Source organism: Lactuca virosa, chromosome 1 (genome assembly GCF_052849685.1).
Source record: "Lactuca virosa cultivar CGN04683 chromosome 1, Lactuca_virosa_CGN04683_v6, whole genome shotgun sequence".
Lineage (NCBI taxonomy): Eukaryota > Viridiplantae > Streptophyta > Magnoliopsida > Asterales > Asteraceae > Lactuca > Lactuca virosa.
In genome coordinates, this window is record NC_136426.1 from 75,397,804 (window position 1) to 75,425,327 (window position 27,524).

Genomic DNA, 27,524 nt, shown 5'->3' on the forward strand with positions numbered 1-27,524 from the left:
GGCTTTGCCCCGGACAAAAAATGTAAAAGTTTTGACTGCAAGGACCAGAAGTGTGAAAATGGCTAAAGAATTAAAGGGGTATGAATTAGCAACTTTTTAGAAAAGGGATCAAAGTTGTCAAACCGTTAAAGTTTTGTGGCCAAACTTTAAATATTAAAAGGTTCCAAAAAAGTGTAAAAATATTGATTGCAAGGACCAAAAGTGTCAAAATGGGTAAAGAATAATGACCAAAGTTGCCAAAAAACATCCAAATTTAGTATTCCTAACTTCCAACAATAATACAGGGACCAATTCTGCCAAAAAAATGGAAAGTTGAATGGAACACAAACAAAAGGACATGAATAAATTAATTAAAGAAGTATAGGGACCGGATATGTAAATCAAAGGACCAAACTTGGACAAAGTATCTCAAGTTTATTATTCCTTTCTTCCACAACTTTAATATATATATAATAATTATGTTTTATTAATTTATATGTTTTTTTATATATATGACATAAATAAAAAAAATAAAACGAATTAGAAATATATGAAGTAAATAAAAAAAATAAAACCAATTAGAATAATATAAATTAAAAACATCAAAAAAAAAATAGAAAATAGTATGTGTTATCCCATGTTATTTGGTGTTGCCCATTTTCACCTTTGGTGTTATAACACCAAATTATGACTAGGATGATGAGGTGGACAATTTGGGTGTGATAACATGTAATAACATGTTGCCCACACCTAGTAATCTTAAAAAAAATGCTAAAGATTGAAGAGTTTTCATTAAAATAAAATTTTGACATAGTAATTAAAAGAGAAGTTGAAAAGATATAGGTATCTGTACCAGTAAATCTTAATATCAAAAAATAAATTAAAATATCTTGAAAAAGGTAAATAAAATATTTTATATTAATTGGTATGGTTATTTCAAATTTTAAGAGTTCATAATGGTGTATTACTATTAGGTCATCAGCAATGATAAAGATCATCATAGATAATCAGTATGTATATTTGTAACTGTAATATGATCAAAATAAGTCACAATCAAGTGATAATTAAATGTTTTCCAATTAAAAAAGCTTATGCTTTAATATTCCTATTTTTGCTTTAGAATATAAAAATAAACATTTATATATATATATATATATATATATATATATATATATATATATATATATATATATATATATATATAGTCTGGTAGGTGTTCGATAAAAAGACGTGATGTAAAAGAAAGATAATGGTGAAATTTCTGAATTTTTTGGAAGTAAATCAAGTTCGGGGTTAAATGTTAACTGTTAAGAACGTGAGATGATTCAAGTGCATATATGATACAAAAACGATGTATTATGATGAGTTTGTGTACCTAAACTTATATACCTTGTAGAGTTTATTCACTTTTCTCTCTCTCTCTCTCTCTCTCTCTCTCTATATATATATATATATATATATATATATATATATATATATATATATATATATATATATATATATATATATATATATAGAGGTAGGTTCAAATGTTTCTCATATCTATTGTGTGCTAGAATGACCAATATGATTATAGTATTAATTATATGTATATTAAATGTTATCCATACTTATAACTCATTTTTATGGAAACCAATTAAATTCGTCATTAATGTCAACAATAATATTCTTTCAGAATAAATTCATATCTAGAAGAATGAGAGTGTATTCCAGCAGAATGAGAGTGTATTATAGTAGAATACACTCTCATTCTTCATATTCCATGCAACTTTATTGTATTTTAAGTGAGTGAGTCCTGAAACAAAATACGAACTCATATATAAAAACATAGATGTGAATTCATTCTGAAAGAATGTTATTGTTGACATTAATGACAGATTTAATTAGTTTCCATAAAAAGGGAATTATAATTATGGATATCATTTAATATACATATAATTATGGAAATCATTTAATATCTATATTTATTTAATTAAATGATTATTTAATTTACTAAATTTCTATTGGTGCATTCTAGCACACAATAAATGTAAGAAACAAAATAACCTAACCATATATATATATATATATATATATGGTTAGGTTCATGTGTTTCTTACATTTATTGTGTGGTAGAATGCACCAATAGAAATTTAATAAATTTAATAATTATTTAATTAAATAAAGATAGATTTTAAATAATTTTCATAATTATATGTCAATTTAATGATTTCCATAATTATGGACTTACTCACTTAAAATACAACAAAGTTGAATGGAACATGAAGAACTAGAGTGTATTCTATTAGAATACACTCTCATTCTGTTAGAATATACTCTCATTTTTCTAGAATACACTATCATTCTGCTAGAATAAACTCTCGTTCTTTATGTTTCAGGCAACTTTGTTGTATTTTGAGTGAGTGGGTTATGAAACAAAATATGAAGACATACATAAAAACCTACATGCGAATTCAATTTGACAGAATATTATTGCTGATATTAATGACAAATTTAATTAGTTTCTATAAAAAAAGAATTATAATTATGGATATAATTTAATATACATATAATTATAGAAATCATTTAATATTAATCTTTATTTGATTAAATAATAATCTAATTTTTACTAAATTCTTATTGGTGTATTTTAGCACACAATAGATGTGAGAAACATTTGAATCTAACTCTCTCTTTCTTTATATATATATATATATATATATATATATATATATATATATATATATATATATATATATATATATATATATAAGGTGTAGTAACCTTTGTACATAACAATTTGAAAAGGACAAAAGTCAAGAAAAGTGAAGAAAAGGAGATGAAAATTTCGCACAACAACCCTTTCTTGTTTTTGCTCTTGATATTTCTTTCCTCCAGCACTTTCACAATTGGCGACTTAATCAATGAGATTTGCCAACAAACCATTGATCCTTCTTTATGTTCCAACTCTTTTCATTCAGACCCTCGGTCAACCAATGCAAGTCTTATAACCCTTGGCCACATCTCCATCAAGAACGCCCAAAAGAGCGCTAAAGCTGTCAGAAAACTTATACATTCTGACTCATATTCTGGTAACTACACAGAATGCATATCACTCTATGAAGATGCCATTGTCAACCTAAATAAATGCAAGAAAGCTCTTAAAGCACATGACTATGGAGAACTGAATACATTTGTATCTAGTGCTATGACAGATGCTACCATGTGTGATGGTAGCTTCGGTAGAGGTGTGCAAGGGCCACCACAACTCAAGTTTGCTAGCATAAAGTTACAAGGTTTATGCAATATAATATTAGTCATTTCAAATCATTTATCAGGAATCAATATGCCTGTTTGATTTTGTATGATTGTAACTTGATTGATGCAATTTGGTTATGAACTATGTTTTGATTTTTAATTGTTGTTTGTTGTGATATTCTTATTTAGTTATTTATTATTTATTAATATAAACAATTATGGTCCAAAATTAATTGCAATCAATGAATTGACAAAAAGAGTGTAAAAGCATTGATAAAAAGTAATCCAAATGACGGCATTTATATTTGAAATTTTGTTTTTTAGTATTAAAAAATTTTATTACTATAAAATATTGTTACAATGATAAATAATTTAAGGGATATTGACATAACAGTTTTAAAGTTTTTCAATAAAAAAGTATAGTTTTATTTAAAAATTAAGTTTTGGTGCGTTTGAAATCGGAACTTATGCAAATTTTATATTTTTGCTTTTGTAACATGTTATCATAATTTCCAGTTTATCATCAATTAAAATTTGTAAAAAAACAGTTTACAAATTTTCTATATGTTTACTCTAATTTGACATCTTATTTATATTTTTTTTTAATGTTATTTCTTATATATTCATGTTTTTGCCTATTTAAATGATTTAAGATATAAAAATATATCTTTAAAAGTATTCATATGTTTTTATAAGTCTCTCTCTCTCTCTCTCTCTATATATATATATATATATATATATATATATATATATATATATATATATATATATAGAGAGAAAGAGAGAGAGAGAGAGAGAGGTAGGTTCAAATGTTTTTCACATCTATTGTGTGCTACAATGCACCAATAAAAATTTAGTAATAATTATATGTACATTAAATGATATCCATACTTATAACTCATTTTTATGGAAACTAATTAAATTTGTCATTAATGTTAACAATAATATTCTTTCAGAATGAATTCATATCTAGAAGAATGAGAGTGTATTCCAGCAGAATAAGAGCGTATTCTAGTAGAATACACTCTCGTTCTTCATATTCAATGCAACTTTATTGTATTTTAAGTGAGTAAGTCCTGAAACAAAATACGAACTCATATATAAAAACCTAGATGCGAATTCATTCTGAAAAAATGTTATTGTTGACATTAATGACGGATTTAATTAGTTTTCATAAAAAAAGAATTATAATTATGGATATCATTTAATATACATATAAATATGGAAATCATTTAATATTTATATTTATTTAATTAAATAATTATTTAATTTACTAAATTTCTATTGGTGCATTCTAGCACACAATAAATATAAGAAACAAAATAACCTAGCCCTATATATATATATATATATATATATATATATATATATATATATATATATATAGAGAGAGAGAGAGAGAGAGCTAGTTTCAAATGTTTCTAGCAAATAGTCTGTGCCTAAATGCACCAATGAGAATTCAGGAATAATAAATCATTAAATAAATTAAAAAAGGGTATAATGGTAAACTTACTATATCTAATTATGGTAAAAAAATAATTCAGTTAATCTCTCCTTAATTAGTTTAACCCTACAAAACCAACATCCCTAACCTTAAAGAGTACGACGGCTTCCTTAAATCGTCGATACCTCTGTTCCTCATTTCCACCAGAAATCGATCCTTACATCCGAGCACCACCGTCGGCCTATTATCCGCCATCATGACAGCAACTTCTAGATTCTCTATTCGACTACTATTCTTCCTCATCTTCATGTTCGTCGGCCTCTTGCTTTCTATACGCTTGCTAGACGCTAACGGAAAGGTCTCAGATTTGGTTCTCATGTTTGACTGCGTTGAGTGTCAGTCATCTTGAAGAAGTACTATCGTGGCCTTAATGCAATTGCTCGATTGTGCGCCCCAATCTACCAGGTATTTAATACTTTCCCTCTTCGAATATGAATATCTGAATATTGCTATGCTCAATGTTTTGAAAACCGGACCGGACATTGAACCCGTCTTACTGGGTCGATGGTTCAAGTGGTTCGACCGGTTGAACCGGTCTCAAAAACTGGATGAACCGGACGACGTCATATATATATATATATATATATATATATATATATATATATATATATATATATATATATGAATTTTAAACTTTTAAAATAAACAACAAAAACCAAGTTCTAATAATTTATATTTGAGTTTTTTAAAATATATATGAAGATAACGTAAAATCTAAAAAAAAAAAGAATATTAGGTAATTTAGAAACATTTGAACAAAAAAATAAAAGAACTATAGGTAGTCATTTGAAAGTGAGAGATGAAGCCAAGTGATTGTTTAGGCTATATATCCCACATCGCCGAAAAACATAACTTGGAAGCCTTGAAAGCTTTATAAAAGGGATGAAGGCTAATTGTCTAAATGGTTCACAAACCAGAGCATGGACCTCACATGAAAGCTTTACCGGTTTTTGGTTGAACCAGTGGTTCTTTTCGGTTGAACCAGTGGTTCTTACCGGTTTGCTTTTAGGCGGTTTTTTTGTCCTAAAGAACCGGTTGCCTGATCGGTTCCCGGTTGAACCGGTTGGTCCGGTCCGGTTTTGAAAACAGTGGCTATGCTCTTGTACTAATCATAACATGTTTTTTTAGTTGTATCTCTAGTTCCCGACCACCAAGAAACTGAATTGGTAAGACTCTCACTAATTTTTTTTGAAGAAATATAAGAAGCACGTGTTCGATAAAATGCGTAGTTGAAATCTAGGTTTTTTTTAATGCATCTTGATGTCGATCATTCTGCTAGAATGGAATATCGAATTCTAATTTTGTCATAATAGAATCTTGAATTCCTTGTCAACTTAAGCAGTGAATTACCGTAACCAATTCTGTCAGAATAAAATTGGTTTATATTCTTGTTATTGGTCTCGATTCTTATGGAATAACATCCTAAATAATGAAACATTACATTCTTTCAGAATAATATACATTGCAAGTTTAGGGATGATTGTTAATGTTGGTTTGTAGAAATTATAGTTATATTCTATTTGAATGTATATCACTAACTATTAGAATTTATTGTTTTATTCTATTTAATGCACTAAAATTTTTAATATTTGAAAGTTGATTATGTTTTCCTTGTGAATTTAGGTTTTGAAGAGGTTGTCATTAATGTGGAAAATGAAGAAAACATGGAGAACGATAATATTTTTTCGGAATAATATTCTTTCGGAATAGAGTAGTGTTTTTGTTAGATTTTGATATTTTTTCTTTTTTAACCATTTTTAGTTTTAATCTTTAAGAATAAATGTAATCCTTAAACTATTATTAGTCATAATTTTTTTAGAATGATTGTAATAATTGTTTATAGTCTTTTTCTTTATGGATGAATGTAAATAGTGATTCTTAAAGAATAAAATCAGTATCCTTTAGAAAATGTTATTCTTGATAATATTTTCTATAATTCTTTAAGCATGTTTAATATAAAAAGTATCTTGAATGAAACAATATTATGCAAGAATAGAAACGCAAATATATTTACTAGTTTATTGTTGACTTTTTGTCATTCTAACAGAATAAAATCGGTTATTATTAAAAGTAATATTAAAAATTAATTAGAATTAATTTAAAAAAATCAGATTTTTTAAAAATAAGGGAATTAATGATCCCTTAAAATCCGAAAATTTCCTTTTTTAAAATAGGTTAATTGACTAAAATACCATTTTGCTGAAATTTGTGTGATTATATGATACATGCTACCCTATTGTAATATCATAGACCCTCAGATCATGATTGTTGATTCTATTCATCCGGTGGTCCAGATCTGTGCATTCTGGCACACAATAGTTACTAGAAACAATATAACTTAACCATATATATATATATATATATATATATATATATATATATATATATATATATATATATATATATATATAATCTATTAAACCCCTTTTCTCAAGCCCATTTACAAGATTCGAATCATAGCTCTTTTAGGACGATTCTGAGGCTGCAAAGTCATCTAGAGAAGGCTAGTATCAAGGGAAACACGTTGTAATATCTAGAAACACGTAAATATATCATTTCTTTGCGATTGAACTTTTGATAGTTTAGGGTAAGCGTTCAATCTGAGTTTGAAACTCAAAATAGCTGATGAATAACTTGATTATGATGCTATTGAGAGTGATTAGAAACCTAATCCAACATTATCCAAAAGGATTGTGTTACTATCAATTCAAGTATATCCCAATTATAATTATGAGCTTAGACACCTAATCCAACATTATCAAAGTGAGAGACTATTGGATTAAGGTGTCTAAGATCATAACTAAAGTTGGTATATACTTGAATTGAAAGCAAAGTCATTTTTGAGTTGCCATCATAACTAGTAATTGAGTAGAATGACTTTTGAAGAGAGACCGGTTGATTTATTTATTTATTTTATAATTAATAAATAGCAATAGATATTCCAATTAATTCTTAATTAAATGGTTTATATAATATATTATGTGGTCAATATATTAATTAGAAATAATATTATTTAATTAAGAATTAATCAGAAATTAGTTGGAATTAATTAGATTAATTAAAAGTGCAAGGACTTAAGCTGTAACTTTTTAAAAGTTGAACAAGAGAAAGATTCTAGAACCCTCCTAAGGTGGCCGGTTTTTGGCTTGTCCATTAGGGTTTCTGCAATGTTCCTTATAGTCTTATAGATAATTAAGGGATTGAATAATTACCTACTTTGAAATATTAATATTATATTCAAATTAGGATTTTCAGGGTTCCTTGTAGGCTTGTATGAGCTATAAATAGGGCCCTTGGGGCTCCCATTTTAGTTCACTCCTCTTGGCAAGAGAATAGTTGAACTTTCTCCACTCTCCTCAAGTCTTCTAATTGCTAGGGTTTGGGTACAAAGCATTAGAGGCGCTAATCTTTTGGTGCTTGTTTTCCAAGGTTTTCAAGAAGAAATTTTGTTTGGTTATTTTCTATAACAATCAAAAGGTATGTAAACCCTAATCCTATGTATATTTTGATTATTATAGGGTTTCTATAAGGTTCTTGATGTTCAATAGTTTATTGTTATCAATTAGAGAAAACATAGATCATTTATAGGTTGCATGTTCACTTAAGAGTTAAGATTTTCCGTTATACATGTTTTGTTATAACCTATAAATCCACCATCAACAACATGATTCACAACAAAAAAAATACACTAATACGAAGGCATATTAGTAACAATGTTAACAGAATATTTGACATCGTTATCATCAATTATTTGCATAACAAACATTCGATACGTGACATTGAAAAGACAAACAAATTTGATTAGTTTGTAACCTTTACTTGGAAGCCACCAAGTTAACTAATCTATAAAAATTGATATCATATGTTAAACCCACATCATAACGCATGTAATTTGGTGTCATATACCACATAACGTCGTTGATTTGCTCCCATTGCCATCTACTACAAGCATGGAATCTAAAAGACTAATTATATAAACTTATATTCAAAAATTGATTGGTGTATGAGAGATACAACATCAGAGTAAAACTCTACACTCATATAATAAACATTTCAATTCATTTTTATGAAATAACAATTTAGAATAAAGGACAACATGTAATGTACATGGATTCAGTTTAGAACGTACCTTCACTTTGACATTTCATATTCAAGATTACTATATATCACGTATCATAACAGTCAGATATAAAGATAGAGAGTCCGAAACCGGGTGTTTTGAATTTGTAGTTATTTCTTCAAACCTTGAAAATTTTAGTCATTTCAGCTAATAAGTTTAATGGTTATTTTTGTAATATTCTAAAACCTCTACAATTTATAGCAATAAAAATGTTGATAGGAACACTAAGGGAAAATATCACAAAAATTACTAAGTTTTCAAGATTTTATCTGAAAAACCGTTTGTTATAAATTTTTCAGAAAAAATCACTTACATTTCTTAAATTAAAAAAAAACCACTTATATCAAAAACATAATTAAAAAACATAATTTTTTAAGAAGTTTTTTCTTAAAAAATATTCGTTTTTTTACTTAAAATTTTTGATTTTGGTATTTTGGTAAGTTTCGTTTTTTTTTCGGTTTTTATATATAAAAAAGAAAACTAAAACAAAATAATTGGTTTTTCAAATAAAGGTTTTGGTTCGTTTTTTTTCCTCGATTTTATATATAAGAAAGGAAATCAAACCAAAATAATTGGTTTTTCATTTTATTTTTTTTTTCGTTTTGGTACAGATCTGTTTTTCGTATTTGTTTTTGGTATGGATTTTTTTTTCTTTTTTGCATACCCTTTTGTCCGCCAATACGTTTTATATGAAAGTATAAGATATAATAGTTTTGCAAAGATATATTCATGATGTAAATTGAAATTTAAGCTTTATGATGTGAATTTATTATCGATGTATGTGAGTACAAGAACATTACAACTTTAAAACTTTATAGAAAAATAAGAAATCGAAACCGAAAAACTGATAATTTTGTATACCCATATTCAGAAACCAAAATTTTTTGTTTCGTTTTAATTTTAGTAAAAAAAAGATGAACCATTCCCACTCTAGGTGTTAACGAATTTCGTTCATGGTAAAAAATTACATTGTATTATGAAGAAAAATCATATACAAACCATGAAGAAAACAATTATTTTGTTTTAGTTTGCTTTTATATTATATAAAATTGGATAAAAAAACGAAATGAACCAAAATAAGCTACATTGTATTTTGAAATTAAAAATTTCAAGTGAAAAATCAAAATTTTCCGTTGGATTTTCGTTTTAGTTAAGCCTCAATCAATTATCACTCATAATTCTTAAAAACTTTTGTTTAATTGTTAGAAGTTACGTTTGTTTTCTGAAAAGAAAAAACGATTTTTCTTAAAAATGATGTTTTTTGAAAGAAAAAAAAATGAATTAATATAAATGATTTTTCTGAAAAAAAAATCGGAAAAAAAAGAAGATATAAAAGTATAAAACAATGATCTTTTCAAATAAAATGAGAACTTAATAATAGTAAGGGTATAAATAAAAATGTTGATAGGAGTAGTGAAAAAGTGAAGTTTTCATTGAAGTTACACATGTTCTTGGCCTAAATCTTTTCCCCCTTCGCACCTTATCTCCCCACAACAATCGACTCGCGTTAACAATTTCTACGTCTCTCATCTCTCAAACAGACAACAATGGCGTCCTTGGCGCAGCAGATTGGTGGATTGAGGTGTCCATCTCTCTCGAATACACGTCTATCAAGAAAAACCTCGTCCAGCAACACTCAACCGGTGAAGAGAATCTTTACAACCAAAGCTGCAGTTGCTGTATCAAACGCACAGACGAGAGAGAGAATGAAACTCAAAGAGATGTTCGAAGAGGCTTACGAGCGGTGCCGCACGTCGCCATACGAAGGTGTCGCCTTCACCGTTGATGATTTTCACTCCGCCATCGAGAAATATGATTACAATTCTGAAATCGGCACCAAGGTATTTGTGAGATCCCCAATGTTACTCCCCCCAAACGGAGAATTATTAACTGAATTTTAACCTTAATTCTACTTAGGCTTAAGTTATTGATCACTCCTCTGTCGTAGGTGAAAGGAACTGTTTTCAATGTAGATGCCAATGGCGCACTTGTGGACGTGACAGCAAAATCATCAGCATTCTTACCGATTAGGGAAGCGTGCATTCATGGAATCAAGCATGTAGAAGAAGCAGGCATAGTCCCTGGCTTGCGTGAGGAATTTGTTATCATTGGTGAAAATGAACACGACGATAGTTTGATTTTGAGTTTACGCCAAATTCAGTATGATTTGGCATGGGAGCGATGCAGACAGCTTCAAGCTGAAGACGTTGTACTTACTGGTAAGGTAAGTAATCATAGAGAAATCATATGATAACATCTGCTTATATCTATTTCATCTTCTTATTCATCTCGAAAAATTGAAGGTTGTTGGGGCAAATAAAGGTGGAATTGTCGCCATTGTTGAAGGACTCCGTGGATTTGTTCCATTCTCACAAATATCGTCGGTTAGTTTCCTTCAATCTAACCTTAGTTCGACTCCATTTCTACCACATCCAGCCCGATTCATAGATTTTTTTTTTCAGAAATCAAGTGCAGAGGATCTTCTTGAGAAATATCTTCCGTTAAAGTTTGTGGAAGTAGATGAAGAACAATCGAGACTTGTTCTGAGCAACCGCAAGGCCATGGCTGATAGCCAGGCGCAACTTGGAATTGGATCAGTGGTGACTGGAACAGTTCAGAGCTTGAAACCATATGGTGCTTTCATTGATATTGGTGGGATCAATGGGCTTCTTCATGTGAGTCAGATCAGCCATGATCGTGTCTCTGACATTGCAACTGTTCTCCAACCTGGTGATACCCTCAAGGTATATATGTGTAATTGATCATCTTTCAGTGGGTGGTTTTTCAAATTGGTTGTATTTGTGTTTTGTAATGAAGGATATGGTTCTTGTAGGTGATGATATTAAGCCATGATCGTGAGAGAGGGCGAGTTAGTCTATCTACAAAGAAACTTGAACCGACACCTGGCGACATGATTCGTAACCCTAAGTTAGTTTTTGAGAAGGTATGTTATAATGCTCTCATTTTTTGAGAACATTGTATATGATAATTTGTCATTTTGTCTAAAATGCCCTTGTGTTACAGGCAGAAGAGATGGCTCAGACATTCAGGCAAAGAATTGCTCAAGCAGAAGCCATGGCTCGTGCTGACATGCTAAGGTTCCAGCCTGAGGTATTATATAATGCCAAATAACCTTCTATGGTGTTTGTGTCAAAAAGACAGAAATACCCTTGTGTTAAATGAACTAACTGTTTTATTTGTATGTTTGCAGAGTGGGTTGACACTTAATGCGGATGGTATATTAGGTCCACTGACTGAAGATTTGCCTGCAGAAGGTCTGGATTTTAGTGAAGAAATTCCTGCAGCTGAAGATTGATAAACAAAAGCACAAAAGAAATGTTGTGTTTTGTTTGGTGAATGTAGTTTTAGGTTGTTAATTCTGTTGTTTAATAATACATAATAATAATTTGTCTAAATTTAATTGGATATAAAGAAGAGAAACATGTAGATATCATCACTTGGATCACCCATATACGAACAGTCTCTTGTTGAATGATTCTTTCTTTTGTCTACAAGCCACTCATATTTTAATCATAAGGCCGGAGGGATTGATATCGCACTTGCCATATTGTTTTTTCTGCCACCTAAAAGTTTCTTTTAAATTAATTTATTTTAACTAAATTTAGATAAAAATTGTAATTTTCATTAAATTGAAATAACAGAAATACATAAAACAATTAAAAACTTAAAATACACAACTAATAAAAACTATGTAAAGTCTTCATCCGAAAATTAGCCTTCCAAATCGTCTATGGATTCCATGTTCAAGTCAATGTGGTCAACAACAATCCAAATATGTTCCACCAAGTTGTTTCGAAGATTGTGATGAACTTCCACATTAGATATCGTCGCTCTTCTAGCCATGTATTCTTCCCCACTAATCTTAAATAAATGGTTGTCTCTAGAACGATTTCGTTTTCATCGTACTCGCATATCGTTGATCATTTGTCTTCTAAAATCATATTATGTAATACAATACATTTATATATAACCTCAACAAGTTTAGCCTCATAAAAAAAAAGTGGCAAGGTTTTTTAGAATCTACCAACGTTTTTTTTAAGCTCCAAAGGCTCATTTAACATCATTCCTTGTTCTTTTGTTCTTTTCTGTGCTTTCTTAAATTTTTTCTTTTTTATTATCATTGGGGCATGAGAATGTTTTAACAAACACAGAGTGTTCTGGATAGATCCTATCGACAAGATAATAGTACTGTTGTACATTGTTCCATGCACCTCGAATGAAAAATCTAGTTTCATTGTATATGTTGTTGAATATTGGTGACGTATTAAGAACGTTGATGTCATGGAACGAAGCAGGAGCACCAAAGAAGGCATGTCATATCCACAAATTTTGTGCGCCATCGCTTCAAATATGATCGTCGAGTAAACAGAATTTCCTCATATGTATTGACCGTGTTGTGCATTCGGCCAATTTTCCCATTGCCATTTAAGGTAACCCAAACTTCCTAAAATTCCTGAAAAGCCATGTACACTTCTTGTATGATGAGCATATAATTGTTGAATGTCATTGTAAGTCAGCTTAAGTAAATATTTTGCACCAAACAAGGACATATTTGCAAAATTTGTAAAGACTTTCTGTAGCAGTACGTGAAGAAATTCTAAGATTCTCATCTAACCCATCGGGTGGGATGGCGTAAGTTAACATACAAAGTGCAGTTACACATTTTTGTAATGGACTAAACTACTAAAGCCTAGCTGACAGGTTGGCGATGCCGAGCCCATTCCTTAGGCTCTAAAAGAAAATATGTTTGATTTTCAAATACAAAAAATAAACTTGTAATCTAGAAGAGATCACTCATTCAAAACAATTTAGAAACAGTATCATCTGCCGAAAATTACTTTCACATCTTTCTTTACACTCTACTTTCACATTTACAACAATATATGATCAAAAAGAAACAAAAACAAAACTTAATTTTGCTTGCTAGCAGCTTTCTTTCCTTTCTTTTGCTTCTGCTTCAGTTGATTAAGTCCCCCAGCAGAAACTTTAACATTCCCAATAATAGCAGCCACAAGCTCGGGATCCGTGCAAGCCTTCATCAACTCTTTCTCCCTTTGAGATGCTTCCGGCATATGACCAAACAAATTCATTGCCATTTTCGCAGCTACAACAAAAAACAAAAAACAAAAAACAAAATTAGTAATCAAAACCAAATTACTAAATTATCCCATCCACAACACAAGACTCACCTTTTCCTTTCTTTGCTGTTCCAGGGATAATCTTGACACGATATTTATACGACTGTAAAGCCGCATAAGGAGCACAAACAGGAACAGCATACAAAAGAATGTCATTCGGTAAAGGAATCCCTGTGAGATAATCAACATCTGTTAGTTTCTCTTTTTCATCTTCACCAATCTCCTTTATATCATCTTCTTCCATTGCAATTTTCTCAGCTTCATTGAGTGTCTCATTTTCTCCATTCCTACCATTTGCAGCAGCAACTGCATCTGAATGTTCCTTACAGTCTTTAGCCAGGTGTCCTACTTTTTTACACTTATAACATCTTTTTGGAGCATCTTCATTCCCTGCTGCAACCATTCAAACAAACACTCATTTTATCAAATATGATCAGAGGGGTATTTCAGTAATTTGTGCTCATGGACTATTTATTACCGTCTAAAGGTTTCAACTCTTTGCTTGTAGTTGTTGTTATCTCTTCGGTTTGCGCCTCTTGTTCATTCACTTTAGCTTTTCCAGCAGACTGCAAGTGTTTTTTATCGTAAAATGAAATCATTATTTTCAGACTTTTATAAAGTTTTATTAAATTATTAGAAAATGAAATCATAAAATACTAACCGCAAGTAAAGCCATACGGATTTTTCTTTCTTCTTCATCTTGATCCGCGTATTTTTCTTTCATCTTTTTAAGTTTACTCTTTTGCCCTCGGCTCACTTTTCCACCACCATTTACACTCTGAACATCTTTCTCTTTCTGTGGAGGATTTACAATTTCCTTTTTCTTTTCCACTTCTTTTTTAACATGACCAGAATCTTCACCTTCGCTATGTGTTTGACCTTTCTTCAGCTTTCTTCTTTCAGCTTTTGAAACATACGCTTTTTCCCTCACTGTTCCTTTCTTCTCCTCTTGATTACTATTTTCAGGCTCCATTTCTAAAGCTTGAAGCCCGTACTTTTTCGCTGATGTGGCACCAGATTTAAGCTCCAGAGCTTTATCAAGAAGATCCTCAAGTTCAGGAGACACAGTTGGAACAGAAACTTCTTGGGAATTGGTATTATTGATATCAGAGGTGGTAATTTCAGGAACAGAACCGGCTTCCAAGGGTAATCCCGTCATTTTTTGGTTATCTGTTGATAAATCGGAAACGTTTACAGGATATTCTGATTCGGGTGCTTCGTTCTCGGAACCGGAATCGGATAACTCTTTGAAAGGCTCACTGTCTTCGGAATCATTGATTCCGTCCTCTTCACCCCTTACTCTTCTCTCATTCAGATGAGACCCCAGTGAGGTTTCATCCAACCGGAATAGAATGCCAAATCCCATGATTAAAGGGTGAGGTGGAAGAAAGTTTTTCTTCCCTCTAATCATGAAACTACCAACTGTAAGATATTCACCAGTAGGAGCTGTTTTGCTGACCTGGTGAGGGTATACCCACCATGCACTAGTAACAATCTTTGAGTTCCATGCTTGACTATGGCAGACCTACATCATACATAATTCCCAAAATACCCTCTTAAGAACATGCAAAATACCAAATTTAATAGCTTGTTAGTTGTTAGTTGTTACTTACTGTGAAAGATCCTGCTTGATTTATTGTAAGAGGGGGTACAGGGTTATCAGGTTTGTGATTTTTAATCACAGTACTAGAAGCTCCATGTAGTTCTGCATGGACATACCTGTTTTTTCATCATCAAAAAGTTAAAAATCAGCATAAAAAACTATCAACAAATATCATAGAAACAATATATATACTCACAAATCTCCTTTTGACATGTAACGTTTGACTATCATTTCATTTTGTTGAGCATCACGTCCACTAATAACCAAATAATTCTCACTGCTTATGAACCAATTGAACTTTTCAAACCAGTGCACTTTTCGTATATGTGAAATTGCAGCAACAGATTTTTCCTGATAATTTCACCATAACCATAGTTAGTACAAAAAAAAAAGCAAACTTTTCAGATTATTATAAATTACATGATGTTAACTAACCTGAGAGAGTTGCTGACGTGTCTTCTTTTCAGCAGCCTTAAATGCCTTTGCATGAGCTGTAAGTGTCTTTTCTTGTTTGCTCTCTTGTTTCTTCTTTTGCTCATACCACCTTCGAGCATTCGCATGTGCAGAAAGTGCTATATCAATTTCCACCTAAAATGTTTTTAAAAAAACATAAATTCACAAAATTAGCCTAGATTTCAGACAGCTATCATTAACATTACAAAATATCAAAATATCAATATAAAATACCTTTTCAACGGGTTGAGTTATTTCATCATCATCCATTTCATCAAGATTATTACTCAATAACAGACTCATGGAATTTCTTTCAAGATGTAATTTATCAATAATTCCTGCAACAGGGTTTCCAGATTTCTTCTCTTCTTTCACCATTCGAGTTAAATCATCCCAATTCATACCATTTGCAAGAGCTACTCTAACAGCCAAAATAGCAGCATCCACATCTTCCAAATTGTATTCTATAAGTTCTGCCATAGTAACAGATCGATCCACTTCTTTCTTCAAAACTTGCACACGGTTTTCCTGATCATTTTTAATTTTTGTAAGTTTCTGCATTGCAGAACTCTCTTTTGCTTGCTGTTGTTGTTCAGATCGTTGGCTTTCAATTTTACTATAGAATTCATCCAATGCAGCATCAAATGTCTCAAAGCTTACAGACACCCTTGACTTAAATTGATTTAATAACAACGGGCAAAACTCATCATAAATCTGCAAAAGGAAAATTAAAACATGTCAAAGTCTAAGAAGAAAGGTTTTGTATTACCAAGAGAAGGTTAAAGGAAAAAGGTTACCTGATCAGTGGCAGATGAATCAGCAGGGGGTTGATCCTTTACCATTTTCTTCTGTTGCATTAAGATGTAACCTTCTGGAACTTTAGTACCTGATATAACATCCTCTAGCCAGTCTTCAAACCTCTTAACACCTTCAGAAAGAGCCTGAATGCTACCATCATCTAATTTCAAGTCCTTTGAAACTTTCAAGTTTGGAGTTAAACCAGCATCCAATATAATATGTTCAGATAGTGCTGGCCCATAACCCAAAGCATCCCCAAGAACAACCTTTAATGTAGCCTGTTTAGCTTGGGCCCCATCCTTCTTTTTACTAGAATCATTTGACTTCCCAGCCTTTCGGTTACCCTTCTTTTGTGGTGCAGGTTCATCTTTTTCACCCGCACCACCTTCCACCTGATCATTACTTTCTTGATTGTTAAAAGATGTAAGAGTTGCCTGTAACTTTTCACCATCTGTCCGCTCAAAGACTCTACAGATTTCAACTGGATAATGATGACGTGCCATGATTGCATATCCTTTATCATCATCCCTAAATCAAGTGTGTTAGTAATTTTTTCATACAAAAAGTAAATGTAATGATGTGACCTATTGAAATTTAACAAAAGGATTCAAGATTCAAACCTGTGTGAACGCAGAAGAGTCAAAACCATGAATTCGGAATCAGTGAGGAGTATGTTCCCTTGTGCATATAGCTCCAATATAATATAGTAAGCATTAGCACCAACCCCAAATTGAAAGAGAATTATCTGCTCAGAGAGTTAAATGAGAAACTAAAAACATAATTCAATAACCAATAAAGAAAGGAAGAATTTGATGTTGACCAAAATTTACCCGATCATATCCAAGCTGGCGTACATCCTCAAGCCTTCTAGTTCTGATGTGTTTTCGCAATTTGAGAGCGAATCCAGAAGGAGTATTACTTTTATCCCTGAAAACAAATCCATTGTACACGTTGAAACAGTTATCTACTAACATGTTTATCCATTTGCAGCTGATCTGATGTTTATACACTAATCCTGGATGTTTAGTTAGCTTTATAGCATGAAATAATGCATCACATATAGGATTTGCCATTCTTCCAAGTGAAACACTTATATAACATATAATGATAAACTTCAAGGTTACATTGTTAATGGGAAATTACCTAAGGTATGCAGTGGTATGCAAACGTACGCCGCTTTCCATCAGCAACAAAACTTTCTCACTCTCTCCGGATTCAGTAATTCCACTGCTGTTCATCAATTTGAAAACATATGTCTGCAAGCCATGATTCATAAAATACCAAGGTTTCAGAAACCACTATAGCTACTTCAAGATCTAAATTAGAATAGAAGCTACTCATGCATTTTATCACACATGTAAACGGTAATTCTTTACTGAGGTGTCTATATGAATGTATATGTGAGCAGCAACACCCAATCCCATAACAATTGCTAGCCCTGTTTTTTTTTCGAATTACAAATATAACAGAGGAAAATTTGACTTTCAGATCAATAGGAGGTAGGAACAATGGGTAAGTTCACATTATAAGTGTAATCAGAAAACTTCTGTGAAAAACTGATAACCATACAGCTCCTAAGTGATAAAAGACCTGAGAACTCCTCTTCCTCTTACTACAATCCTCTTAAAACTATGAAACGAATAAAAAAATCATTATAGTTCTGATTTGTTGAAGCTTTAAAAATCAAAATTTCTACCAAAAAGTTAAACTATTAGCTTGGAATTGAAAGAGTATGTCATTAAGCTCCATTGAGACAAGTAAGAGGCAATATGTTCACCATGGACGATTGACAAAAGCTGATCCTTATTCAGTTATATAGGACCCGACCTTGAACTTTGATATCATATTTATAAGTTCCTTTCAACTATATGATTATGTTACAATCACATAAGAAATAATTTGAAGAAGATACATCTAGCATATTTAGGGTTTTCACCTTAGGAGAAAGGTCATAGACATTAGAACAACGCATCCCGATTAATTGACGCAAGCACTTGACTTCGGCGGCCACGTCCGCCGTGTTCATCCGAACCTTCACCATCTCTAAAAAATTGTTTGTTTGAAGAGACAAAGACGAAGACGACGATTTGAAGAAAGGAGATCGAGTATAGAAGGAAAAGGCAGTGCAGAGTGTTGTGAGTTTAGGGTTAAGAGGCTGTTTGGGATTTCATTTTGAACAACAACAATCAATTTTATTTTTATTTGGTATTGCATGTTTGGGGTTGTTTGATTTAGCTTCTAATTGGGTCTGATAGGGGACTCGGTCCAAAAAACGTTAATCAACATGTTTGATACGGTCTTTACGATCATGGACTCGGTCCAAGATGCGGACTCGGTCCAAGCTTTAGAGCTGATTCAGTCCTCCATTTTCATTTGCCGGACCGGGACAAAATTTGACAAATACTCAACCTTCTGATATTGCCCTACGATTGAACGCTTCCACATGAAGAAAAACCATCGATGACCTGTTGCTATCACACCGATCTGCTGTTTGACGACGTCAGCTTCCTTCGACCACTCAACCGGAAACCACCAATATTCCTTACAGGTGACTTTTCGTTCCCGTTTTCTGTAAGTTTTTATGCTCGAATTTTGCTGGGATGTTGGATTTTTGTTGTGATGTTCAAGTTTGTTGTTTTTTTGTGTTTTTTTTTCGATTTGTTGTCTTATAATCGAACTATTGATGTTTTTTTTTGAGAATTTTTTCAATTGGGGCTGTTGATGTTGCTGTGAATTTCGATTTGTGTTGTTGTTGTGAATTTCGATTTGTGTTGTTGCTGTTTTCGTATGGTTCAAATTGTTGTGAATTTTGATTTGTGATGTTGCTGTATTCAACAGCTTCCACCTGGATATTTCTTGATTTGAAATAGACATGAGTCAAAATGGTGTGAATTGATGAACTTTGCCTCAACAATGGTGTAAATTGATGAACTTTTCCTCACGTGAAATGCATGCAGGTAGTTCTATGTTAAAACAGTTGATAATCTAGGCATTGAGTTGTATTAGAAGTGGATTTTGTAGCCCTTACTTGAAAGATGTTGATAAGTTATATAAAAACATAAATGTGTATATTTGTGTGTATTCGAAAAATGTTGTTTGAGGGTAATATAGTCATTTTGTACATTCAATCAGATGCAAATTCAAACATCAAGTTTCAGTTAGAAGTTAACTCAGTCAGAAGTTCTAACGCAGTCAGCATCTAACCTAGTCAGCTATAATTCAGTTAACAATTATCAAACGACCCCTTAGTGTTTATTCACACGGTTTATCTGACATGCTTAAAATATCGTTAGTATTCTGCGATCGATTTTCACGTAGATTTGGGGACAATTTGACGTAGGCTGCTCAGATAGTATAATTTACCATTTTTTTAAACTATAGTCTGATAATCTTCTCTAACAAACATCATCTACCAACAAACACCATCATCTATCACCACCTTTGCCACCATTCACCACAATTAACAATAAATTAATCAAAAAAATTTAAACGAAGATTGGTATTAGTGGTGCTCAATTCAAGAAGAAAGTGGATAGAGAAGGATGTAGGGGTACGGTGGTTTTCGTAAAATAACAGGAAAATAAGAGTATCAGTGAAATGTGTGAATGACAGTGGGGAGGATGTTGGTTGTAGTAAAGATAATGGTTAGGGCGTTCTTATCGAAAAAAGAGCATGAGGAGATTATAAGTTCCTTTTTTTTAATATGCATAAGTTGAAAATAAATTTTGTCCTACTTCCTTTACGTCCAAAGTTCAAGTCTTATCTAGGACATAACTAGAATTAGAAGTAGATTAAATTTTTGTTCCAAAAAAATCATACTTATTAAGCATTCTGCAGAAGAATGTGTTGGTTCTTGAACAACATCTACGAAACAGTCAAAATAAGACATTTACGCATGAAAGTTGCTAGTCTACAGATGTTGTTTACGAAATGATCAACAATGTTTTTAAACAAAATGATTAGGGTGTGTATAGGGCAGTTTGGTTCGGTTATTAGCCAAAACCAAACCATAACCATTATAAGTGTTTAATGCATTTAACAGGGCCGATCCTGAGAAATTAAATATTCTCAAAAGCCTAGGACGAGCCAGAAAAAAGGTCATTATCATTATTATAAGTTTTTATTTTTAAATAAAATAGATATAATATATAGTAAAAAAAAGTTGGGTCATGTGCAGTTGCCCATTTTGCACCTCTCAACACCCCATGGCATTAAAGTAGCAATTAAATATCGGTTAATATTGGTTTTGGTTAACATATTTAGTCGGTTAATGGTTATGGTTAATGGTTAACATTGGTTAATCATAATGGTCCAAAATAACATAAAAATAAAAAAAAATTTGTTATAAAAAGTGAAAAACATAAAGTGCAGTGCTATAAAAAGTGAATGATTAATTTGCTATAAAAAATGAAAAACATAAAGTACATCGTTATAAAAAGTATATAACTATATTAATATGATAGAAGATCGTATCATATCTAACTCCAAATAACTACTCTTTAAAAATTCAGTTCTGCATATAATTACATATCATATATTTAATATTTTATTATATTAAAAATGTTTATTAATATTATTGGGTCGGTTCGGTTTATAGTGGTTTGATTTTAGATAAAAACCATAACTGAACCATATGTACTTGGTTAATAAAAATTAGAAACCACACCACCTCTTTTAGTAATGGTTCGATTAAAATTGTTCGATTATATCGATTAATTTGATTTTGGTGCGGCTTTTTAGTTAATATGCTCACCCTTAAAATTGCATACTTTTTCAAATAACATAACAATTTCTCAAATATCATATGTGAAATTGATGGATTGTTTCCGAAAACATTCTAATTTTTAGTTAAATATTGGAAACGATAACTCAATAAGTAAGAAAGTAAAAATAAGATTAAGAGGGTGTTTAGATAAATTAGCTTATAGCGGTGAGAGAACCATTTTTTTAAAAATGTTTAGATTAGAAATAAGTAAGTTATAAGCAAGGGAATGTTTATTAAAATTAGCTTATTTAGGTTATTCCCACCACAATAAGCTGATTTTTAGTGTTTTCTATCCAAACACTTAAACTAACCTTATAATAAAGATAAACAATAAGCTATAAACTTTTTTTTCCCTATCCAAACAACCTCTGACATTTTATTTTTATCTTTTTAAAAATAAAAAAGTTATACAACTTTTACTTTTTATTTGCCCTAATACTTATCCATATCCTCTGCATCTCGGCCTCACCAACTCCTGTCTCAAAAATAGATAATTGAAGATATACGCGGAAGCACTTACGACGATGTCAATGTCTTCAGCCTCTCCGTCTGCTACACATGTTCAGGTACTCGTAACAATCTTACTATTAACCACCATTGCAGCATTATCGACAAAGGGGGAGGAGCCGCCCAAGCCAACGCCATGGCCGGAGCAATTCCACTCACTTCTGGTCATGAACTACACCGGCGAACTTCAATTGATAGATCTTTGGTACGATTGGCCCAATGGCCGTAACTTTAACATCATCCAACATCAGCTCGGAAACATCAAGTACGACCTCGAATGGAACAACGGCACATCATTCTTCTATACCCTCGATTCCAATCGCGAATGCTCCTCCGCTCAGCTGGAAGTCGGAATTCTTCGCCCTAATTGGCTTGACGGTGCCACCTACGTCGGTCAACGACAAGTCGACGGCTTCCTCTGTTACGTATGGGAGAAGGCCGATTTCATTACTTACTACGAGGATGTAGTCACTAGACGACCTGTTCATTGGGTCTTCTACACTGGTACGTTACATACGCCCCCTTTCAGATTCTTTAATTTCATTCATTATTTGGTGAAATTGTGGGACTTAGGGTTACGGTTTGAACAATTGTGTGGGATATGATGTTGCAGGAAGAGCAGCACACGTGATGACATTCGAAGTTGGTGCTGTTCTTGAGGATGCAAAGTGGCAGGTTCCTTGGTATTGTTTTGAAAAGACTACTCCTGTTGCAGGTTTGATAGATATGTAGCACTTTTACTTTGTAGTTTGTTTGTAATAATTCACTTACTTGCTTATGTAGATGCATTCGGTTCCACTCTTCACTTAATAAAAGCTTGAAATTTATACATACAGATCTAGCAATATTGTAAAACTTTTCCCTTGGCCCAGTTTGATTCATTTTAGAAAGTATAAAACCCTATAAAAACAAGCTCGGTAGTGAAAATTAGGATCTGTTTGTTAGTTATCAAAACCCTAGTTTTTTGGTCAACATTGTATATGTGCGTATATTGTATTTGGCACATAAGATGCATGTTATCACAACAGAAGAGATTCTTGACTGTAGAGGTGCACAAACAAGATTTCTTTTCTGAATCCGGACCAGATTGTGGTCAACGCAAATATTGGGGCCAAACCGGATTCGTAGAAAAATAATCCCAAACCAATATATACCCCGGAAAGGATTGGATCAAAACCGGAGTTGATGAAAGTGGTTTGAAAAACTGCCATTTTAATATATTTATTGATTTTAAATTCACACAAAAAAAAATATGCATACATGTTCAAGTCTAAAAACCGAAAACTAAGCATATATAATCGAAAATAGGCGTAATCATTGTTTTTGGTGTTCGACTGACAATCTCATAGCTATTTCTTCCTCTTGTTTTTGGTGTTCGACCTTCACAATTTCTCCTTCAAGTGGTGAAATATATTGTATATGTTCATCCAACTAGTCTTTTAAGCAAATGCCTATTTCTAACGATATGGAGATACTTTTTGTTTCTTTTGGAGATATTGCCCTGCTGCTGAAAAAAAAAAAGATTTTGAAGCTACCATGGAACCTAATTCACACTTAGTTGTTAGGGTCCGAAACTGAAAAACCGAGAACCAAATCTACTGATATAGAGGAACCAAGAAACAAGCATAATACATATTCGGTTGCCAATCGGTTCCGATTTGGTTCCTACGGGTATTTTGCTCACCCCTCAATCCAAGTCATATCGGAACCATTTGAAGTCCCAAATAATGAAATAAGTAAAAGGAAGAATAGTTGACTTGAGTTACACCTACTAATAAGAACAAGATTATCTACTTATGTCAAGCAAACTCCCTCCTCAAACAAATAGGTTTTCTTGAAGATATTTCAACCTAGAAGCCATGTAAAAACCAATGAATAATTCTAACAATACTAAAGATAGTCACGAGAACACTCATTCAAGAATGTGATTGAATAGTTACGCGGAATCATTTCATTTTTTTAGCAATATCCATATATTTAGAATGACTTACGTGACAATAATGTGACTGAAGAGTTTCTTGGACAAGCTTTGTCAATCGTGGGTTGTCGAAGACTCAAGGCGTTTAAAGGTAAATTTTCTCGAATCATGAATACTGTCTTCCTTTCTTAAACCTAACTTCAATTGTAACTCCAAATAGTTCCTTTATTTGACATAATACCTTTATCTTAATCCGAACCAAATTTCATCGTCTTACAATACAAGTTTAAGTGGTTTCTCAATGTCGTATTCTCGTCTTCCTTAAAGAAGACAACCTTTAAATTGTTTGAGGAAGCTCCACTACCAAGGGAAGATTGTGATTAACCATATTCTGATTTCCGTTGTTTGTAAGGACAGGTAAAGAAAACTAGTGAGTAGTGAGCACAGTTGTGTTTTGAGAGGTTAGATAGTGTTCTAGAGTGGTGTGATTTAACCAACATATGTTATACCGATTTATACTATTACTAGCAAATGAGGAGTGAAAATGGTATTTGGGCACAAAAACAACTATTTCACAGTTTGAAAAAAAAAAAAAAAAAAAAAAAAGCTTCGAACGGCCAAAATGAATTCAAAACCGGATCGCAAATCTTTCTGGCCAAACTGGATTCAACTACCCATATCCTCATATCGGTATAGATCGCCAGTTAAGATCTAAATCGGTTTCTATTTCGGGTTTTTCCAAACCGGTTTTTTTTTTGCACTTTTAGTCTTGAGTATCTCTAAAGTATAAATCACAAGTAGGTTAAGATCTAAATCGGTTTCTATTTCGAGTTTTTCCAAACCGGTTTTTTTTTGCACTTTTAGTCTTGAGTATCTCTAAAGTATAAATCACAAGTAGGTTAAGATCTAAATCGGTTTCTATTTCGGGTTTTTCCAAACCGGTTTTTTTTTGCACCTTTAGTCTTGAGTATCTCTAAAGTCTAAATCACAAGTAGCATTTCTTCCTTTTGCCGATGTGGAAAAGTTAATTGGGTAAGGTTCTGGACTAGAACTTGTTGGGTTTAATATATATTTCGAGTTCGACCCATGAGATAATGTTAGAATAACCTAACCAAAAGTCCAATACAAGATATTTGTAACCACGTATTCACGTATTCAAGGGTTTTTATTCATTTATGTGGTGATGATTACTTTATACATAAGAAAAAGGCAAAAAAAAAAAAAAAAATCTCATTTTAGAAACCCATCACACTAATCGGTCAAACATCAATTTCATAGCATCTAATCCTATGTTTCAAAGTTCAAAGTTGAAATATTGAAGATTAAAATTTTGAGGTCATGAGGTCGAGATTTTGTAGGTACATAATTTTTCTATATATTTTCATTTGTTTCTAGTTTAATTCCATACATCGTGCTTGTTTATTCATGTGTATCTTTATTCTTTGTTATTAGACGTAGATGTTATTAGACGTAGCGCTAACAATAAGTCGGGTTGAAGTGAGTTCAAGTTGAAATAAATGAGTTAAAAATTTTCATCTCAACACTGTTTTATTAAACCGGTTGATCCATTTATTCTTTCCTAATTTGACATGTTAGTTTACCTTAGTTGCATGGTTGATTTTGACCCAAAATCAAAGTTTTCAATTAGGCCACATTGAGCCTAAGGCCATCATTAGACCATCAGGTATACTTACAACGAATGCATTTGTGGTCTACGTGACCACTAGCCATTATCGTGCACATCATCTCACTGCTTAGTGGTAGCAAGTGGTCGTGGTGGATTGTGGTGCAAACCACGGAAGCCCACATCCGGTAGATTTCTTTCTCTCTCTATCTCTCACTATGTCTCTCCAACTTTCTCTATCTCTTTCTACAATAAAAAATATATTTTTTTACTTAAAAATCAAAAAATAAGACGGTTATAATGATGAGTATAACGGATGATCTTATACCCACCACTAATCACTATAGTAGTGAATGTCACATTATCACCACTAACTACCACTAAACTTATGGAATACTTAACACTAAACACACCACTCCACCTTATTTTTTAATTAAATTTAATTCAAAAATAATTAAAAAACCATATAATTGTTTTTAATACTACTTTTTCATTAAATTAAAATACCACATTACATTAAAAATTACATTAATTAAAAATAAAAAAATAAAAAAATAAAAACTAAAAATACAAAACATAACTAAAATAAACTACCTCCTATTCCTACGTCGGGCTCGAACGGACTCTTTCATCGCGAGAAAAAGCTCCAGATCTTCGCATTCGAGGGCGTCCGTTTTCATTTTCAAGATTTCCTTATTGGTTTTTGTAGGGGTGAGCAAAACTGAACCCGAAGACCCAAAAACCGACAAAACCGAAAACCGTAACAAAAACCGATGGGTTGGGCTTGGATTTTTCAAAAACCGAAAATTTCGGTTTGGGTCGGTTTTCGCATATGTTAAAACCGAAAGAAACCGAACCGAACCGATTTTATATTTTTTTATAAAAGTATAAATTTTACGTATATATTATAAGTAAGTTTCGCATATTTAGAACATAAGATGCGTGTAGTTGAGGTGGATAACACGCTTGCCCTTAAATCTCAAGATCAAAGTTCGAAACATGCTGTTAACATTTTCCAGCTTTATTTTTCCAAATAGATGTAATCTATCCCACCTGACTCTTAAAGTCCAAACTTGTTAAACCCGGAACCGAACCCGGAAAACCAAAAACCGAACCTGGAACAGAGAAACCGAACCCATTGGTTTCGGTTTGGGTTTGGGTTTGGGTTCAAATTATTTAAAATCGATGCTATCGGGTTAGGTTTGGTTTTAGGCCAAAACCGACCCAAACCGACCCATGCACAACCATAGGTTTTTGTTTGAAGCTATAGAGTCGTATTATTCCCATGAAAATGCTTTCAAGCCTTTGCAATACAATAAATACAATAATACATTTATGGGCCCCGTATCAATATATGGGTTGTACAATAAATATATGGACTATACATAATAAAATAAATATACGTTAATAGCCCCCCGCAGTCTGAACGGGAGATCTCGAACGGACATTCAGACTGTCTCTGAAGTCAAGAAAAAGAGTCGAGGGTAGACCTTTGATGAAGATGACAACATACTGAGAAGAAGACGGAACATGTAACACATGTATCTGACCCAAAGCGACTTTGTCACAGACAAAATGAAGATCAATCTCGATATGTTTGGTACGTTGGTTTTGAACAGGATTACTTGATAGATAGACAACACTGACATTGTCGCAATACACCAAAGTAGTAGACATCGGAGGATATAAAAGCTCACGTAAGAGGTTGCGTAGCCAACAAGATTCAACAACGGCATTGGCGACACCACGATATTCGGCTTCAACATTGGATCTAGAAGTGGTACCTTGGCGCTTGGACGACCAGGACAAGAGATTCTGACCAAGGAAAACACAATAGTCGGATGTAGAGCGTCTGGT

General features: G+C 32.2%; 4 protein-coding genes across 5 annotated transcripts; 3 read left to right on the plus strand and 1 right to left on the minus strand.

Annotated features, from left to right (window-relative positions):
• Positions 1-2,776: 2,776 nt before the first annotated feature.
• Positions 2,777-3,376, plus strand: LOC145105216 (pectinesterase inhibitor-like). The gene has a single exon (XM_079042348.1). It carries the CDS (start codon positions 2,798-2,800, stop codon positions 3,314-3,316), a length of 519 nt encoding a protein of 172 aa, XP_078898474.1. The 5' UTR covers positions 2,777-2,797; the 3' UTR covers positions 3,317-3,376.
• Positions 3,377-10,250: 6,874 nt separating this feature from the next.
• Positions 10,251-12,339, plus strand: LOC145147220 (small ribosomal subunit protein bS1c-like). Its single transcript, XM_079075061.1, has 7 exons — positions 10,251-10,681; positions 10,789-11,064; positions 11,144-11,224; positions 11,303-11,584; positions 11,674-11,784; positions 11,865-11,951; positions 12,052-12,339. The coding sequence occupies exons 1-7, from the start codon at positions 10,388-10,390 to the stop codon at positions 12,154-12,156; spliced, it is 1,236 nt and encodes a 411-aa protein (XP_078931187.1). The 5' UTR covers positions 10,251-10,387; the 3' UTR covers positions 12,157-12,339.
• A 1,104-nt stretch (positions 12,340-13,443) lies between these two features.
• Positions 13,444-19,026, minus strand: EMB1441 (zinc knuckle (CCHC-type) family protein). Of its 2 annotated transcripts, none has more exons than XM_079075063.1 (13): positions 18,790-19,026; positions 17,997-18,109; positions 17,684-17,780; positions 17,474-17,598; positions 16,853-17,381; positions 16,290-16,769; positions 16,038-16,190; positions 15,799-15,953; positions 15,613-15,718; positions 14,661-15,524; positions 14,478-14,565; positions 14,051-14,389; positions 13,444-13,965 (listed from the first exon to the last, which is right to left on the minus strand). In XM_079075063.1, the coding sequence occupies exons 1-13, from the start codon at positions 18,892-18,894 to the stop codon at positions 13,772-13,774; spliced, it is 3,348 nt and encodes a 1,115-aa protein (XP_078931189.1). In that variant the 5' UTR covers positions 18,895-19,026; the 3' UTR covers positions 13,444-13,771. The 2 variants fall into 2 exon arrangements, with proteins under 2 accessions (XP_078931189.1, XP_078931188.1); XM_079075062.1 differs by having other exon boundaries at positions 14,051-14,392; positions 18,790-19,025.
• A 3,041-nt stretch (positions 19,027-22,067) lies between these two features.
• Positions 22,068-22,956, plus strand: LOC145147262 (uncharacterized protein At4g14100-like). The gene is made up of 2 exons (XM_079075064.1): positions 22,068-22,629; positions 22,739-22,956. The coding sequence occupies exons 1-2, from the start codon at positions 22,143-22,145 to the stop codon at positions 22,855-22,857; spliced, it is 606 nt and encodes a 201-aa protein (XP_078931190.1). The 5' UTR covers positions 22,068-22,142; the 3' UTR covers positions 22,858-22,956.
• Positions 22,957-27,524: the final 4,568 nt, after the last annotated feature.

Bases quoted from the DNA above. Each gene is read 5' to 3' on its own strand.
- LOC145105216 (XM_079042348.1), top strand. From the start codon at position 2,798: ATGAAAATTTCGCACAACAACCCTTTCTTGTTTTTGCTCTTGATATTT.
- LOC145147220 (XM_079075061.1), top strand. From the start codon at position 10,388: ATGGCGTCCTTGGCGCAGCAGATTGGTGGATTGAGGTGTCCATCTCTC. The intron at 11,065-11,143 runs GTAAGTAATCAT...GAAAAATTGAAG, and splicing joins ACGTTGTACTTACTGGTAAG to GTTGTTGGGGCAAATAAAGG. The intron at 11,585-11,673 runs GTATATATGTGT...TGGTTCTTGTAG, and splicing joins AACCTGGTGATACCCTCAAG to GTGATGATATTAAGCCATGA.
- EMB1441 (XM_079075062.1), bottom strand. From the start codon at position 18,894: ATGGTGAAGGTTCGGATGAACACGGCGGACGTGGCCGCCGAAGTCAAG. The intron at 16,770-16,852 runs GTAACCTTTTTC...TTCCTTTTGCAG, and splicing joins ATTCATCTGCCACTGATCAG to ATTTATGATGAGTTTTGCCC. The intron at 15,954-16,037 runs GTTAGTTAACAT...TGAAATTATCAG, and splicing joins CACGTCAGCAACTCTCTCAG to GAAAAATCTGTTGCTGCAAT.
- LOC145147262 (XM_079075064.1), top strand. From the start codon at position 22,143: ATGTCAATGTCTTCAGCCTCTCCGTCTGCTACACATGTTCAGGTACTC. The intron at 22,630-22,738 runs GTACGTTACATA...ATGATGTTGCAG, and splicing joins TCATTGGGTCTTCTACACTG to GAAGAGCAGCACACGTGATG.